Source organism: Bos indicus x Bos taurus, chromosome 9 (assembly GCF_003369695.1).
Source record: "Bos indicus x Bos taurus breed Angus x Brahman F1 hybrid chromosome 9, Bos_hybrid_MaternalHap_v2.0, whole genome shotgun sequence".
In the NCBI taxonomy this organism is placed as follows: Eukaryota; Metazoa; Chordata; class Mammalia; order Artiodactyla; family Bovidae; genus Bos; species Bos indicus x Bos taurus.
In genome coordinates, this window is record NC_040084.1 from 89,562,616 (window position 1) to 89,580,259 (window position 17,644).

The window sequence follows — 17,644 nt, forward strand, 5'->3', positions numbered from 1 at the left end:
GCTTTTCTGCACGCGTGCATGCTCAGTTGCTTTGTCGTGACAGTCTGACTATTTGCGACCCTGTGGACTGTAGTCCGGCAGGTTCCTCTGTCCGTGGGATGCTCCAGGCAAGAATACTGAAGTGGGTTTCCATGCCCTACTCCAGGGGATCTTCTCCACCCAAGGATCAAACCCGAGTCTCCTGTGTCACCAGAATTTCAGGCAAATTCTTTACCCACTGAGCTGCCCAGGAAGCCCCATAGCTTTTCTGAGTACCATCTAAGTTCTAGCTCTGAGTGTTCTTCCTTGCAAAGTAAGCCTATAACCGCCAAGGTTATAGGCTTGGTGGAGTCTTCTACCAAGAACCGGTGAAGAAGGATATTTCCCAGGAAATGCTGAAGTAACAGATACAGTTCTTAGTAAAACTCCTCAGGTAAACCAGGCTGCAAAAATCCACCCCTACCTGACACTGCTTTCTGGCTGCCATCAAATCAAAACACATGAGGAATAGACCCCACATCCTTTCATATCTTAAGGTAGAAGAGGTGAAACACAGAGTAGGCTAAATTAAAAGGTATTTCTCCTCAAGGGTTTAAAATGTGTTTTTAAACTTACTAGTCTCAAAATAAGTTGTAATGATTTTTAGTATTTACAATAATTATTTAAGGTTTCATATAACTATATATAACTCATTTTATCCTTCCTGCCTCCTGCCTCTCCTGAAAAAAGGGCATTCTCTCAGCAAGTCTGCACCTCAGATCAGCAACATATAGACTTTGATTGCCAAGTGAGGGATGTGAGCCGAGGTAAGGAGGGTCCATGCTGGACTCTTGCTGACCCCTCATCCCTTAGGCCTGCCATGCCCATGCCACTGGCTGCACTATTCACCCCGGGAGAAAGATCAGTAGCAGGTGAAGAGTGCCCAGTGCCCAGGAACATAGGGGATGAGGGTAGCAATCAACTGAAGGCAGTGGCCCGAGTGAGATTGTGCTCTTTAAGTCCAACAACAGCCATGTCCTTCTGGATGAAGGACATGATAATAGACACACAGGAAACAACGCAGCAAGTGCTAGAAAATGGGGATGACGTGTACGAGTTGCAGAGACCACTGACATTCTGCTGAATGCAAAGAAAATAATGGTTTAAAATTTTACTCTTTTGCTATTTTTCTTTCTGTGTTCTTTTAAATCCCTTAGAATATGTTTAGAAAAGCAGGATTAAAAAAAGAGAAAGGGAAGACATAAAAGGCAGTGATAATAGATACAGAAGATGGATTTGGGAATAAAGTCATTTGATAAAATACATCTATCAGGATATTTATATAATTTAAAAACTCATTTAGTTATATACCAGCTATTCCAAAATCTGGTATCCACAGGCAAGTTTGATTATGTAACAAATAAAGCAAGTAAAATTAATTTTGAATATTTTGAAAATAATTAAATGCAAACAATATAGACCAACATTCCAGCACGATGTTTGAATTTGTTCACTTTTTTAAAAAATTTTCTCTAATTAAAAAGAATGCTAAGGATGAGGTCAATTCACTCCTTACCTGAAGATTGTCCACCTGAACTTGCACAGCTTCTAAAGAGCCAGTGAGTAGACAGAATCGAGAAAGAGAGTATCGGGACTCCATGAGGCAACTGTTTATCTCATCAAATGCCACTTTATGGTGGCTCCACTGGTCAAGCACGGATTTCAACAGGATCTTGAGTTGGCCAACCTTTCAGAAGAGACAGAGACTTCTTATAATTGCATACTATTTTACATGATAAAATATATATTCCTTTGATGGAAAAGGCATTAACATTTAAGAACTTCACTGGGGTTTCAGGCATTGCAAGTAAACTCAAATTTAAAAAATTATACATTAAAACAAAAAGTTATAAAATAGGTTTTTAAAGTAAAAATGTAGCAATGTTGAAATTTAAGCCTTTCATACGTGTGATCACATAGTCTAAATTAAAATGCTTAAAAGGTTACTCATATAACCTTGACCTATATTATCAGTTCAGTTCAGTTGCTCAGTGGTGTCCGACTCTTTGCAACCCCATGGACTGCAGCACGCCAGGCTTCCCTGTCTATCGTCAACTCCTGGAGCTTGCTTAAACTCAAGTCCATTGAGTCGGTGATGTCATCCAACCACCTCATCCTCTGTCATTACCTTTTCCCCCTGCCTTCAATCTTACCCAATATCAGGGTCTTTTCAAATGAGTCAGTTCTTTGCATCAGGTGGCCAAAGTATTGGAGCTTCAGCATCAGTCCTTCCAATGAATATTCAGGACTGATTTCCTTTAGGATTGACCAGTTTGATCTCCTTGCAGTCCAAGGGACTCTCAAGAGTCTTCTCCAACACCACAGTTCAAAAGCATCAATTCTTTTGTGCTCAGCTTTCTTTATGGTCCAACTTTCACATCCATACAGGATTATTGGAAAAATGACAGCTTTGACTAGATGGACCTTTGTTGGCAAAGTAATGTGTCTGCTTTTTAATATGCCGTCTCGGTTGGTCATAGGTTTTCTTCCAAGGAGCAAGTGTTTTTTAATTTCATGGCTGCAGTCACCATCTGCAGTGATTTTGGAGCCCAAGAAATAAAGTCTTGTCACTGTTTCCACTGTTTTCCAATCTATTTGCCATGAAATGATGGACTGGATGACATGATCTTTGTTTTCTAAATGCTGAGTTTTAAGCCAGCTTTTTCACTCTCCTCTTTTACCTTCATTAAGAGGCTCTTTAGTTCCTCTTCACTTTTTGCCATAAGGGTGGTGTCTTCTGCATATCTGAGGTTATTCATGTTTCTCCCCGCAATCTCAATTCCAGCTTGTGCTTCATCCAGTCCGCACTTTGGCATGATGTACTCTGCACATAATTAAATAAGCAGGGTGACAATATACAGACTTGACGTCCTCCTTTTTTGATGTGGAACCAATCTGTTGTTTCATGTCAGGTTCTAACTCTTGCTTCTTGACCTGAATACAGATTTCTCAGGAGGCACGTAAGGTGGTCTGATATTCCCATCTCTTGAAGAATTTTCCACAGTTTGTAGTGATCCGCACAGTCAAAGGCTTTGGTGTAGTCAATAAAGCAGATGTTTTTCTGGAACTCTCTTGCTTTTTCGATGATCCAATGGATGTTGGCAATTTGACCTCTGGTTCCTCTGCCTTTTCTAAAACCAGCTTGAACATCTGGAATTTCTCAGTTCATGTACTGTTGAAGCCTCACTTGGAGAATTTTGAGCATTACTTGGCTAGTGTGTGAGATGAATGCAATTGTGTGGTAGCTTGAACATTCTTTGGCATTGCCTTTCTTTGGGATTGGAATGAAAACTGACCTTTTCCAGTCCTGTGGCCACTGCTGAGGTTTCCAAATTTGCTGGCATATTGAGTGCAGCACTTTCACCGCATCATCTTTTAGGATTTGAAATAGCTCAACTGGAATTCCATCACCTCCACTAGCTTTGTTTGTAGTGATGCCTCCTAAGGCCCACTTGAATTCACATTCTAGGATGTCTGGCTCTAGGTGAGTGATCACACCATCATGGTTACCTGAGTCATGAAGATCTTTTTTGTATGGTTCTTTAGTGTATTCTTGTATGGTTTGTATAGGTGTATTCTTTGTATAGTTCTCGTCTTAATATCTTCTGCTTCTGTTGGGTATATACTGTTTCTGTCTTTATTATGCCCATCTTTGCATGAAATGCTCCCTTGGTATCTCTAATTTTCTTAAAGAGATCTCTAGTCTTCCCCATTGTATTGTTTTCCTCTATATCTTTGCAGTGATCACTGAGGAAGGTTTTCTTATCTCTCCTTGCTATTCTTTGGAACTCTGCATTCAGATGAGTGTGTCTTTCCTTTTCTCCTTTGCCTTTCACTTCTCTTCTTTTCTCAGCTATTTGTAAGGCCTCCTCAGACAACCATTTTGCCTTTTTGTATATTTTTCTCTTGGGGATGGTTTTGGTCACCACCTCCTGTACAATGTGACAAACCTCCATTCATAGTTCTTCAGGCACTCTATCAGATCTAATCCCTGTATCTATTTGTCACTTCCACTGTATAATTATAAGGGATTTGATTTAGATCACATGTGAATGGTCTAATGGATTTCCCTACTTTCTTCAATTTAAGTCTGAATTTTCTAATAAGGAGTTCATGATCTGAGCTTATATTTATATGTATATATGTATATATTTATAATTATAATATGTATATATATTATTTATATAATATATATATGTGATAAAAGATCAATATATTTAGTACCACCATTTAGGAAACATATTAACTGAGTGTTTTAAATTCATTACCCATTTTATCCTGGTAACAACCTTTGAGGTAGATGGAATCTTAACTCATCTTACAGATGAGGAAACTGAGGGCTGAAGAGCTGACTTAGACCTAGCTGTTCACTTCACAGACAGGGACAGAGGTCAGCTTCTAGTCTATCCTGAAATGGGGCCGACAAGATTGCCGCTGGACTGGAGGTGGGTCTGAGAGAAAGAGAGGAATGAACGACTCCAAGGGTTCCAGCCCATGCTGCTGGAAGGGTAGAGCTGTCATGAACCGAGACGGCAAAAGTGTGCATTTGAGGGGGACTGATGGGAGTTGATTCTCGCAGGAAGTTTGAGATGTCTACTGGCCATGTGAGTGGAGATGTTGATAGAGGACTTCCCTCTGTGTCTGTCTCTGAGTTTAGGGGAGAAGTTCAACCTGAGTATACACATTTGAGAACCACCTGTGCCTAAATGGTATCGATAGACCCCGAATAGATAAGATTATTGAGAAAGGAATGTCCATAATACTGTTAATTATAGGAAACAGCTGAAGCTAGACTCTTTTTGAAAGGTTAACAAAGTGGACTTAACAGTATAAATACATGCTGTTTAGATTCAGCGATTATTTTTTCAGTTACTTTATGAAAATCAAAGCCCATGTCACATTCACATTTGGACACAAGATGGTAAGTGCGGTCTTGGAGCCAACTCTCCACAAGCAACATTACCATGTGGTCTAAATTTGCCCAAGTTTGGTTGAGCTCCTGAAGCGTGCTCCTGACAATGCCAGATACTTCTTCTTTCTTGTTCTGAACCAAAGCAAGTCCATTCTGCTCAATTTTCTCTACCTCTTTCTCTTTTGCTTTAATCAAGTCTTCCAGATCCTGAAAGATGAAGAAATAATCATTTTAAATTATTCTATTATGGAACTCTGGGGTGCACTGAAATTGAGCCATGCTAGTCTCATATCCAAAAAAACCTTTTACTAATCCAAAAAGCTTATTGTTCTCAGGAGAGGGTCGCCAGAACGATACTTCTTCCTACCTTTAAATTTTAAAAATTCTCTTCTCATTCCATGAGAGGTGAGTGTAACTTAAAAAATACAAAATTTGATTATATAATAGATAAGGAAATGGCAATGTGGAACTTTTTTCAACAAGCTACAAGGAAAGAAATATATGTTGGAAATGCTTAACATGATTTACATCCTTAAATTCATTTATCTTGCTATTGGAAAAGTCTCACAGTCCTAGCCCCTGGAATGAAATGGAATAGAATGGTGCTCTGGACCCCAGTATCTGGGATTTAGCCCCACTTCTGTGACCATTAAGCTGAGTCACTTTGTGCAAGTGAGAAACTTCCATAGGGTCTCAGTTTCTTCATATGAAAAAAAACAGAGTCTCCATTAACCTCTCTTTCTCCCTAAAATACTCTGATTCGAGTGATTCAGAAAGGTTGTGTGGGCTTTTTTTCATGAGTCAAATCCTCATCTTCCTTAGGATTTGCATTTATAATGGTCAGCATGAAATGTCCGGGCTTTCCTGGTAGCTCAATTGGTAAAGAATCGGCCTACAGTGTAGGAGACTGCCTGCAGTGTAGGAGATCCTGGTTCAGTCCCTGGGTCAGGAAGATCCCCTGGAGAAGGAAATGGCAACCCAGTCCAGTATTCTTGCCTGCGAAGTTTCATGAACAGAGGAGCCTGGTGGGCTACAGTCCACGGGTTCACAAGAATCAGACACAACTTAGCGACTAACACATCACCACCACCACCACCATGAAATGTTCTAAAAAAAAAATGAGATGATGATATAGAGATCATACTTAACCATAATCCTAACTCATGTTTTAAATTCATTAGAAAATTTTGAAAGCACCTTGAGACAGGTTGAGATTGCTGCTGCTGCTGCTGCTAAGTGGCTTCAGTCCTGTCCGACTCTGTGCGACCCCAGAGACGGCAGCCCACCAGGCTCCCCCATCCCTGGGATTCTCCAGGCAAGAACACTGGAGCGGGTTGCCATTACCTTTTCCAATGCGTGAAAGTGAAGTCGCTCAGTCCTGTCCGACTACTAGCGACCCCATGGACTGCAGCCTACCAGGCTCCTCCATCCATGGGATTTTCCAGGCAAGAGTGGAGTGGGTTGCCATTGCCTTCTCTGGTTGAGACTGCTATCAACATTTTATGGATGAACAAGAGAGATTTAAGTCATACAACCTGTCTCAGGTCACAGAAAGGCCAGAAGCGGAGTTAGAACCCAGAGCCTACTGACTCCCAGCCCAGTGCTGAAGGTGGGTCATTGGACAGGAATCAAGGAGAAGGTGTAAACCTATGTTGGGGTGAGGTGAGCAGCTGTAGTATATGGAGACCTGGTTATATGATCATATTCAAAAGTACATCCCCAGAGCTAGGTATGCAGATGTGTAGGCCTTGGGGCTCGGAATGAAGAAAACCAAAAAATATTTTAAGCTTGGATAATGTCTCAATTCTGTGAAAAAGATTTCCACCTCCCTGTCACGATCCACACACGGATCACTCCATCAGTCTTGGTATGGGTACGGGCAGGGTAACGTCCTGCTCTCTGTTTTCCTTTAATGTGCCCCTTTGGTTTTTGTTTCTGTGTGGTCCAATCCTTTCATCACTCTCTGTGTGTCTGTGTGTGTGTGCTCGGTTGCTCAGTCACGTCCAGCTCTTTGCAACCTCACAATGGACTGTAGCCCACCAGGCTCCCCTGTGCATGGAATTTTTCAGGCAAGAATACTACAGCAAGTTGCCATGCCCTCCTCCAGGGGATATTCCTGACTCAGGGATTGAACCTAAGTCTCCTATGTCTCCTGCACTGGCAGGTGGATTCTTTAGCACCGTGTCACCTGGGAAGCCCTCGACCTTATGTACAAAATAGGAATAATAATACATTTGGCTCACCTCAAAGAGATAACATTGGATAAATATATCTATGAAATCCTTTTGAAGCTGTTAAAAACTAGGCAAATGTAAGAGTATTATTTTATTTAGCCATTTGGTATTTTGCCTTGCTTCAGTGCAAATTTATTTATTTATCTCTCCTTAATTATTAGGAAGCTATTTTTGTCTTGATGTATTAATTATAAGTTCTTGCAGTCAGTAGCCTAAAGAGATAATTTTTGTTTTTAATAACTGGTCCTTTATTTATGATTTATAGTTTTGCCAGTCTGTTGACAGCTTTGATAATTAACCTGAGAATGAACATAATGATTAGTAGGGTTACAGGTCCTATATACACTGAAGAAAACATAATCAACTTTACTATTTAAGGATTTTTTTTCTCTGCTTCTCTAAAGGATTACATAACCAAATAATCCTTCCAACATGTCTTCAGTATTATTCTAAAATTCAGCCACTGGAATTAAACTTATTCTCATTTATCCATAGATGTTAGTTTTTTAAGTGAGCAATATTAAATAAATTATGCATTGCTTAGAAACACATCTCAAAAGTGTCCTGCACATTTATGTTGGCATAAAAGCACAACCCAGGAGAGAAACAGGAATGAAATATATATTTTGTGCAAAACAAAGGTACGTTTTCATTTCTCTCCAATAATAATTAAAAGATGATTCTGTTTCTGATCAATGAAGAGAAAAGCCAAAACTAACATTTTTTGCTATAATAAATCATTCTTAACTTGGGTTAATTCAGAAATATCAGTTTTTAGGTTGGTTTGAGTTCATAAATTACTCCTGGAAAAGTAAAAAAATATCCAAGACCTTTTAAACAAAATAAAGCTTGAATCCAGTCACCAATGTAAGTATGCTGGCTTGAATTCTATACTTTGGTCCAGAGGAACAATTTCTCAAGAATGACAATAAATTTTCACCATGGTTTGTGGTGCTGTCAAATGGAACCTGCCAGTTAGGCTATCATGATTTATCTGTGAAACCCCAAAATAACTGTGGGCTACTTTAATTCTGTTGTTGCTATTTTATTTTTTTTAATGACTTTTCATTTGAAATCATAAATTGGCATCGGAGTGAAGTCCTTTCAACCACACATGAAGCTTTCTTTCTGACACTGCCTGGTGTGACCCTCTGGGAGACTAAAATTTGGGTCGGAAAAGGAGTAAAACTTGGTCAAGTTTCTGCTTTATTTTCCATCTAGCAATCTCCTCTCTCTCTCTGTTAAACAGAAGACATTACATAAAAAGAAAATGGAAAATGGCAGAAGAAAAGTACATTAAGGAGAACAAAAAAATAGCAAGAAAGAAAAAAATAAACGAGGAGAAGGAAGAAGGAAAAATAAAGGAAAAGGAAAGCTAACCTATAATTTCAGTCTTTTCATAGTCAAGTTCCTCAGGAACTGGGAAGCACTCATCTTTCTCATATTCATTCTGAAATTATGTTTTAGTTTTAATAAAAACACTTTAGTTGAGGAAGTCATTCTTCAAAGTAAAATTCTGGAATTCTGGCTTCCTTGTACATTTTGGAATTGATAGCCTAAGTTAAAAACACTACTGGACCCTGGAAAATTGGAAAGGCAATGAGACTAGCTAATGCCTGTTTCTGGTCTTCCATCTTTTACACAACCACCTTATTTTGCAGGGAGAGGGGTGAGTGGGGGTGTGGGGCATGCCACAAGGTACGTGCGATTTTAGTTCCTTGACCAGGGACTGAACCAGTCAGTGTCCCCTGCAGTGGGACCACTGAACCACCAAGGAGGTCCCTACACACCCATCTAACGATGTGAAGTTCCTGTTTTTTTTTTTTTTCAAACTATTTCTCTGCATGATAGTTTCCTTTGCCATTTTCATGCACCCTCAAAATTGCACTTCATTAGCTTGTCAGCCCAGTACAAAAGCCCATGCTCTTTTCTGAACCAAAAGGCTTTGATTGAGAGCTTAAATATATCTCTTTACATATACCCCCTGAAAAAAAAAAAAACATTGTTTCAAGGGAAGATCATTAGGAAAGGCCTTTCTTTTTGAAAGCTGAAATAGAAAAACACATTTGGGGTAAGGAGCATTTCTGTAGAATTGCTTCACAGTTTAGTCTTCAACTATCCTTAGGAAATACTAGAGAGAACCATCATAGCCAATCTGTAACACATAAATTACTGAATTGTTTTTTAATTACAGCATTAACTGTAATAGCTTACGTTTCTTTCACATAAACAAGAACCCCTAAGGAAATATTAAGGAGTCCCAAGTCACTGGAAAACATTTAGTTAACCCACTCCACCTGAACCAACATCTTTATCACTAACTGTGGAATAAGCAGGCGCTGTCTGGTCTTTCTGATGGGACGCAGTAGCGGGGCAACACTGTCCCCTGGGAAGCACTGGCTCACTGGAGTTGAGCCAGAATTCAATCAAGCCTCTAATGCTGACTTCCATTTATACAGGAAAGACAGTTGAGAGAAGAGCTTCTTAAGGAGGTGTGTGTGTGCGTGCTCAGTTGCTTCAGTCCTACCCGATACTCTTTGTGACCCCAAGGACTGTAGCCTGCCCTGCTCCTTTGTCCATGGAATTTTCCAAGCAAGAAAACTAGAGTGGGTTGCTACTTCCTACTCCAGGGGAATCTTCCGACCCAGGGATCAAATCTGTGTCTCTTGTGTCTCCTGTCTTGGCAGGTGGATTCTTTGCCATTGTGCTACCTGGCAAGCCCGAATGATCAGTATGGGGGGTTAGAACCATTCTCTATTCATAAATTCAAATTTATAAAAACAGGTGGAAAAAAATCTAATAGGTGTCAAAACATTATAATTCATGTAATCAGAGAAATTTGTTACCAAATGCAGCATTTTTTAATATGTAACTCTCAATTGTCATGACTTGCAAATTTGCCATATGCCATCAAACTGTGAAGGGTGCTTGTCTGCCACTCGGACAAGTTACCTGACAGTCTTTCATTGCGTTCTGAACTGAAGCCTGGTCTCCAATGCGATGTTGTTGTTTCAGTCTCTTTTCCTGGGTTTCAAACCACGTTTTCAGACATTGTACGTTATTTTCATATTCTGACCAAGATTCCAATAAGCCTTCCAACAACTGAATCTGAACAAACATAACAAAATTTGCAATTTTGTTTTAGAATCCCATTACTGGCAGATCACTATTTCCTCCAGATTAAGAATTCTTAAAAAAAAAAAAAAAAAAAAAGTTCATTGTATCTGTGATTAAGAATGAATGTTAAAGAGTGTAAATCAATGACTATTATTGGTAAACAGGTAAAGAACTTAAGTCAACTTTGAAGCAAAGGAAAAAGATATTAAGACCTTAAATAAAGGAAAATGATATGAAATATTCAAAGAGAAGAGAGTACAGGGACAAAATAATGAACAAGGTTGAAGAACACTTAAAATGAGAACCTCCAGGATCTATCCCTTCAGAAGCAGTCCTATGCCCAGTGGAGCCATGCTACTTTGTGGAATGAGTTTTCTCTACCGAGTATACCCGTTCTTGGAGTTTTCATGAAACACAGACAACAAGGAACGCTTGGCTCACCTTCTCAGTGACCAGACCCTGCAGGATTTGCCAGCTTTTATTCATTGCTCCAAGTCGCTCAGCAAAATCAGTCTTGTCGCTGCGTTTACTTTCCACATCCTGACTGCTGATCTGTAGCACAGACTGATTCACAAAATCAACAGTCAGCTGCTTACAGTTAATGTCGATCTGAAAACCCTGAAAAGGGAGAGGAGAAAATAAGAAAATAAGGTTATATGTATACATTTCTTATATGATTTTATACATATCAGCTTCCTTGATAGCTCAGTTGGTAAAGAATCCACCTGCAATGCAAGAGACGCTGGTTCAATTCCTGGGTTGGAAAGATCCGCTGGAGAAGGGATAGGCTACCTATTTCAGTATTCTTGGGCTTCCCTTGTGGCTCAGCTGGTAAAGAATCCACCTGCAATGCGGGAGACCTGGGTTTGATCCCTGGGTTGGGAAGATCCCCTGGAGAAGGGAAACGCTACCCACTCCAGTATTCTGGCCGAGAACTCCATGGACCATATAGCCCATGTGGTTGCAAAGAGTTGGACGCGACTTTCACTTTTTTATATTTTACCAGGAGTTAGAAAGCCTTAAGCAAGCTTAAGATGAATATTATCACTTCCATGATTTTAGTCCAAATGGCACAGTCTGTATATATTAATATGTCTATTATTTTCAGAAGTTGAATATATATGTAAATATGCAACATATGAATATACTGAATATAAGTTGATTTAATACATTTTGAGTGTATAAATATATAGAATTTAAATTTGTGAAAATTTGGAACATATAGATATACTGAGTATAAATATGTGTGTGTGTGTTCGTTGCTCAGTGGTGTCTGACGTTTTGCGACCCCATGGACTATAGCCTACCAGGCTCCTCTGTCCATGGAATTCTCCAGGTGAAAATACTGAAATGGGTTGCCATGCCCTTCTCCAAAGGATATTCCCGACCCAGGGATTGAACCCAGGTCTCCTACATTGCAGACAGATTCTTTACCATCTAGGCCATCAGGGAAAACCTGAGTATAAATATAGATATTTTTTAGGAAGAGTAAGTAGAATTGGACAAACTACATATCCTACTATATAATATATATAAATTATAGTATTTATTTTTATGACTTCTTAATATGACACAAAATCTTATTCACAATTTTGTCCTAATACCAGACAATGCTCCTATGCCTATAACGAGGGAGGCAGTTTTCTTACTATTGGAAACCTCTCTGGTCACTGTGTATGAAGCATACGCTTTCAGACCTGATTTCTATAACTTGAGTTTTTGAGTTTCTTCCAATAAAGCAGTCCTAAAGCACAAGAAGCCAGAAACAAACAAGAATGTTTAATTACCTTATATTTCTGAAGGTACTCATGAATTGTCTTGTAACCGATGGAATTTTTAATATTCTCTTCATCCTTTTGAATAACACTTTCCATAAGAGAAATCCAAGTCATGACTTCGGAAATGGCGTGGCGAGAAGGTAGTTTATCCATTTGGAGCTGCCCACGTCAGAGATAGAACGAGTCACAATGTTAAAATTCAAACCGATTTCTGTTAACTTAAAATTCTATTAATTCCTACTAAAGTACCAACAGAATAACACTTCTTAATGACATTTTTGGATATTAACCTCGTTAGAAGCTGGAAATTAAACATCAGGCGAACACTGAACAGTAAAAGTCCTCTTATGTTCACTTGACATCGAATACTATAAACGCTGCATAAACACTACCTAATTAATCAAAACACCAGCAAGAAGAAAATATTTTTCTTATTTTATAGCTAGTTTTATGAGTATTAAAAAACGTAACTACAAAACATTCAACAGATGTATTTTATTAATTATCTTGTAAAATCTCTGTGTATTACGACTCAGGAATGTTCAACGAAGAAAGAAAAATACCACCACACGACAAACTATCATTTTCTAGATTTTTGGCACTCTGATATTTGTTCCGAAGAGTATAGCCAATTTCCTCCGTCTTTCACTAAAATATACTTAGAATCCTGAATCTTCCTTAACGTGTCAAACATTTATGCAAATACTTAGAAGGACTGGGGGGACAAAAAGCAATCATTTAAAATACTTATGGACTTCTAGGCAGTGCAGAAAGATAGAGAAGTCAATGTGAGTTGTTTCCTGCCCTCTAGAAATGTTCAGCCGCTGATTAGGAGGGAAGAGACATTTATATGAAACACACCGCTTACATAGTGATGAATCTCAAAGAGAGATACAGATAAAATAGCTGGGAGGTCAGGGCTAAGAAGCATATTTCCAGATAAGTTAACTGCTTACTTTTCCTTATTCTATTTGTTGCATGTCAGCTCTATTGTCGGTAAGATTATAGGTCTTTTACGTATACTATTGGGCTTCCCTTCTGGCTCAGCTGGTAAAGAATCTGCCTGCAGTACGGGAGACCTGGGTTCGATCCCTGAAGAAGGGAACGGCTATCCACTCCAGTATTCTGGCCTGGAGGAATTCTATAGTCCATGGGGTCGCAAAGAGTCAGACACAACTGAGCGACTTTCACTTTCACATATACTATTATTAAATCTTCGTAACTACTTACTTTTTGAGAGAGGCATAGTCACCCTCATTTTATATATGAGAAAACAAATAATTTAAACATGGACAGACAAGGATTCTAACACACACAACACAATAAAGAAGCCATTGGAAGACAGGGAATTTATAGATTGGGCATTGGTAGAATCATTTACTCTTTTCTTTTTGTGGGGCATGGGGCACATTGATTTACTATGTTGTGTTACCTTTGGCTAAAAAGCAGAGTCAGTTATACAGATAACACATTCACTCTTTTTTAGATTCTTTCCATACAGGTCATTACAGAATATTGAGTGAGGTTCCCTGTCTTATACCATAGGTTCTTTTTGATTATCTATTTTATGTATAGCAATATTAACATGCAATATAAGGGAAGACATAAAAGACAGGGTGTCCAAGATATAGCTGATTTAAATTTGTGAGCAAAAGCAGATAAATGTACTTTTCCATCTAATACCACTTACATCAGTTATGAACAATTCAACTGATGATTATTTTTGTACCTGGTGAAGCTTTTCCTGTACGGCTGGAATATTTGTCAGCAGGTCATTCCACTGGCCATCAATGTGGGACAGCTCAGAACGCAAGGCAGCTGTGTCCACTTTCTTTAATCGAAGAAGCTGATTTCCAGTGCTCAGAACAGATGATTTTAGCGTGGACTTGGCATCCACCTCTTTGGAAAACTCCTAGAAGTACCAGCAGTCAAATCAGGATGAAGTAGCCAGACCTTACATTTACGGAAAGAGGCTAACTTATTACATAAAGTTTTTTCTTTCCTTTTTGAAGGAGAGTAGCGATTAAGCACTCTGAGGAAAATAAAAGCAACAGACCCTTGCCCTGAATGAAAGCCAACCTCCCTTAGACACTACTCTAAAGAGGCAATGTGGAGGCTTAGTATTTTGCAGAATTAATGAACACACAGAGTTAACAATGACAAGTTCTCTATAGCTTGATTTACTAACTACTCCATTGACAGCTGCTTTTTTTACTGGTGTTAAGTCAGGTTTTACCTAAAGGCCTGAAAACAGTAAAACTGAATCAAATGCTTTAGATTCTTAAGCTTACCAGAAAGCCATTCAGGTGATCACGGACCATTTCCAGTTCTTGTGGGACTGTCACAGATTGTTGAGTCCAAAATTCCAGCCTGTCTTTTGCAGACTGTAACCAGTGGATTAGATCTGCAGATTCACTTTGATATCTGTAAGGATAATAATAAGCCTATTAAGTAAACATCCAATCCCGACTTTGTGCTAACCTATGTTATTCGCCAATGCTAATTTTACAAGGAGACAGGTCAGGATTTGGGAGAATCATGCCTTGGGCTGACACTCTCAAATTCCCTTCTCTTCATATCCATACCTTAAGTAGGTCAGTCTCTCCATTTCAGTTTTCCCATCTCTAAGCTAAAAATAAAAAAAATATCTTCCTCCTACTCTTTCACACTGAGGCTACCTACTGAGAAAATATTAGATGATTGTTAAAGTTCTTACATAAAGGTGGCATAAAAACAAGGATTTCATAATATAAAATCAACCTTCCACCTCTCTTGACTACCTTCTATTGCCCTCAAGGAAAACTCTATCTTTTCAAAACACACTCTCTCTTCCTTCTCTTCTTCTAAGATTTACTGTGACCACCCATGTACATCGATAGGCAGGGGAGATGACAGCTCAAAGGTTAGATGTATTGCATAATGCCTGCCTCCCTCACCCTTTTTTAAGCACATGTTTATACAATTACGCAAGAATCTAATTGGAAGCTTTGTGTTTGCCTTTCTTTTCCAAACTCTGTGGTATGTTCCTTGAGGGACCACATCTTTTTCAACTCGGAGGCCCAACAGCCTTATAAACACTGCAGCAGTAATTTAAAAATTTGCCGAAGTATTACCTGGTCCAGTGTTTCAATATTGTTTCCAATCTGTGAAGTTCCTTAGACACTTTGTTGGTATCACTTAACCAGTGCTCTCCAAGTTGATTTAGCTGGCTTTCCAGATCTGAACAGCTAACAGATATCAGAAGTCGTTTTCCATCATCTATTACCTGATATAATTTGGGCTGGTATTCATTAAGGCTGGATTTCAAATGCTAAAATGATTGAAAATACTGGGTCAAAGTTCAGATAATGCAATTTTTCACCCTAAAGATTATAATTTCTCCATAATGTTCCCCTTACCCATTAGTCAGATTTCAACTATTTACACTGAAGTTTCTACTTCATGATGTTTCTATATCTAAGTATATAACTTTGGGGGTACTTAAAACTATTGACATATCATTATTTTAAGAATAGTGTAACACCAACAAAAAAATACAAAGTAATGCTTGGTGGAGGATGAATTTTCAAAAAGAGCTCTCTTTCATTAAATTTAAGAAAAAAGGGTGTGGGGCTTTTTGATTCTCTATCATAAAACAACCATCTGTAATTATTTCAAGACAGTGAGACTTCAGCCTAACAAGTGGAAAACACTTGCTGAAGGCTACATTTCCAAAAGGGGCTCTCATTTAAAAAAAGAAAAAGCTCTTTTTATGTTCTATTATGAAACAAACACTGAAAGTCAAAGTACTTAACAAAATACTGGATTCAAAGTTTGAGTAGATCTGTTAAAACCAAGGGAAAGCTTCAAAAAGCGATGTGGCAACTTCTTACACCACACTGTCATCTGGACGCTGACCTGGTAGAGTGCGATCCGGTCGATAAGCCGGTCTTCGCTCTCCTCCACCAAACCCACGCTTGGGGTGCTGCTCTCCACCACCTCCAGCTGCCGGCTAAGCTCCCAGTGCTCCTTCTCCAGTTGGGACCATGTCTAGAAACACGACATCAGTGTGTGAGCTGAAGACCCTCATTAAGGAACAGCATCCTTTCTGTGTCCTCACACGCACCTGACGGAGTCCTTCAAAGACATGTCAGAGGTGCCTGCATTGGGGCTTTGCTCTGGGAAGCAAAAGATGGCTTTGAAGGAAGTCATCAGAAAGTCACCCTGCAAAGCACCGTGCACATCTCCCACATCTGCAGCTAAGCAGCTGTAAGACCTGGGAAAATTACTGCACATCTCTGAACCTCACTTTCAACATTAAAAGAAATGGTGATGATACTAACAGTCTTGTCCATTGTGAGGCTTAAATAGAATAATATATGCAGCACATCTGAACACAGTGGGCATCTGAAATGCATGGTTTCATCCTTCCCCGCAGTGAGGATAAACCAATGACTTAAGTGAAAGGAACAAGCTTGTTAACTTCCCAGAGTAAGTGAACTAAATACTTCACATGTGCAGATAAAAAACTGACACAGACAGTTAAGAAATATGAATATACAGTATAGACAGTCTATTAAGAAGAAATTTCAAATCACTTATTCTAAAATTATTTAAAACTGGAAAAAAATTTTTTTTAATCATGTGAAGTCTTCTTCAATAATTTATACCAAAGGCAAGTCTATCAAGACTGTAAATATTACCGTTCCCATTCTGGAATCAGTCTTCTTCTGACTGAACTTACAGAAAGGCATAGCCTTTACCTAAATGTAAACAGGAAACACGAGGGGCACACACAACATATGATGTCCAGTCTGTGATGTCTCCAGGTCATAAGAGACAAATCGCAGGAATGAAGACATCTCGCCTGCCGGGTCTGCCATGCAGCCGGAGCGTGCTGAAGGGGAGGGTCTCACCTCGAGGATGTACTCCAGTTCCACACCCCTCTTGTGAGCCCCTTTGAGCACAGCGGAAGCCTGCGCCATCAGGTCTGTGTGGAACTGAGTTTCCCGTGGGACTGCAAAGCTGATGATCTTTCTGAAGAGGGTTTCGGTCAAGATCATGTGAGATTCCAGACCCTGAAAGTATTCCTGCAATTTTTCAGATAGAAAGGGGTCAGCAACTAGTGCGTTTACTACCTAACGATAAAAACCACTTCAAACCCGGAAGCTGCCTGGGCAACAGTGGTCCTCCCCTGCTGGCCTCCACTCACCCAGGCACCCACAGCCGTGTGCAGGGACAGGGGAGCTCTAGTCTCCTGACTGGCCTCTCCTGGCCCCTCACTCAAAGCACCTACACAATGCTGAGCTGCAGGTACTCTGGCCCCCAAACAGAACCCATCACACATGAGCAGCTGCTAAAAAACTCATCGGCCCTCTCAGCTCCTAATCCCCATATCACCTGGGTGGACACTCGCTTCTGCCACCACACAGTCCGGCCTCCCTTGGCCCTGGGACACATCAGCGCCTATCCCCCACCTTCAGCCGCTGCTCACATTCTGCTTCCTGCAATGCCCACCCCTGACAATGTCACAACTTTCCTTCCTCCAGGGTGGGCTGGAGCTCTGTTCTTTTGAATTCTCAGAGCATCTGTTGTACTTTATACTC

General features: G+C 39.7%; 1 protein-coding gene across 13 annotated transcripts in view; it reads right to left on the bottom strand.

The window, feature by feature from the left end:
* The window catches only part of SYNE1 (spectrin repeat containing nuclear envelope protein 1), a 496,771-nt gene that overhangs the window by 108,586 nt on the left and 370,541 nt on the right, over positions 1-17,644 (bottom strand). For all 13 annotated transcript variants that reach the window (XM_027551881.1, XM_027551880.1, XM_027551874.1 and 10 more), the window contains 10 exons: positions 16,955-17,128; positions 15,957-16,088; positions 15,173-15,369; positions 14,351-14,483; positions 13,789-13,971; positions 12,069-12,218; positions 10,723-10,899; positions 10,117-10,272; positions 4,982-5,137; positions 1,535-1,705 (listed from right to left, as the gene is read on the bottom strand). In XM_027551881.1, coding sequence (XP_027407682.1) covers positions 1,535-1,705; positions 4,982-5,137; positions 10,117-10,272; positions 10,723-10,899; positions 12,069-12,218; positions 13,789-13,971; positions 14,351-14,483; positions 15,173-15,369; positions 15,957-16,088; positions 16,955-17,128 — 1,629 coding nt within the window. The remainder of the gene's footprint in view (positions 1-1,534; positions 1,706-4,981; positions 5,138-10,116; positions 10,273-10,722; positions 10,900-12,068; positions 12,219-13,788; positions 13,972-14,350; positions 14,484-15,172; positions 15,370-15,956; positions 16,089-16,954; positions 17,129-17,644) is intronic.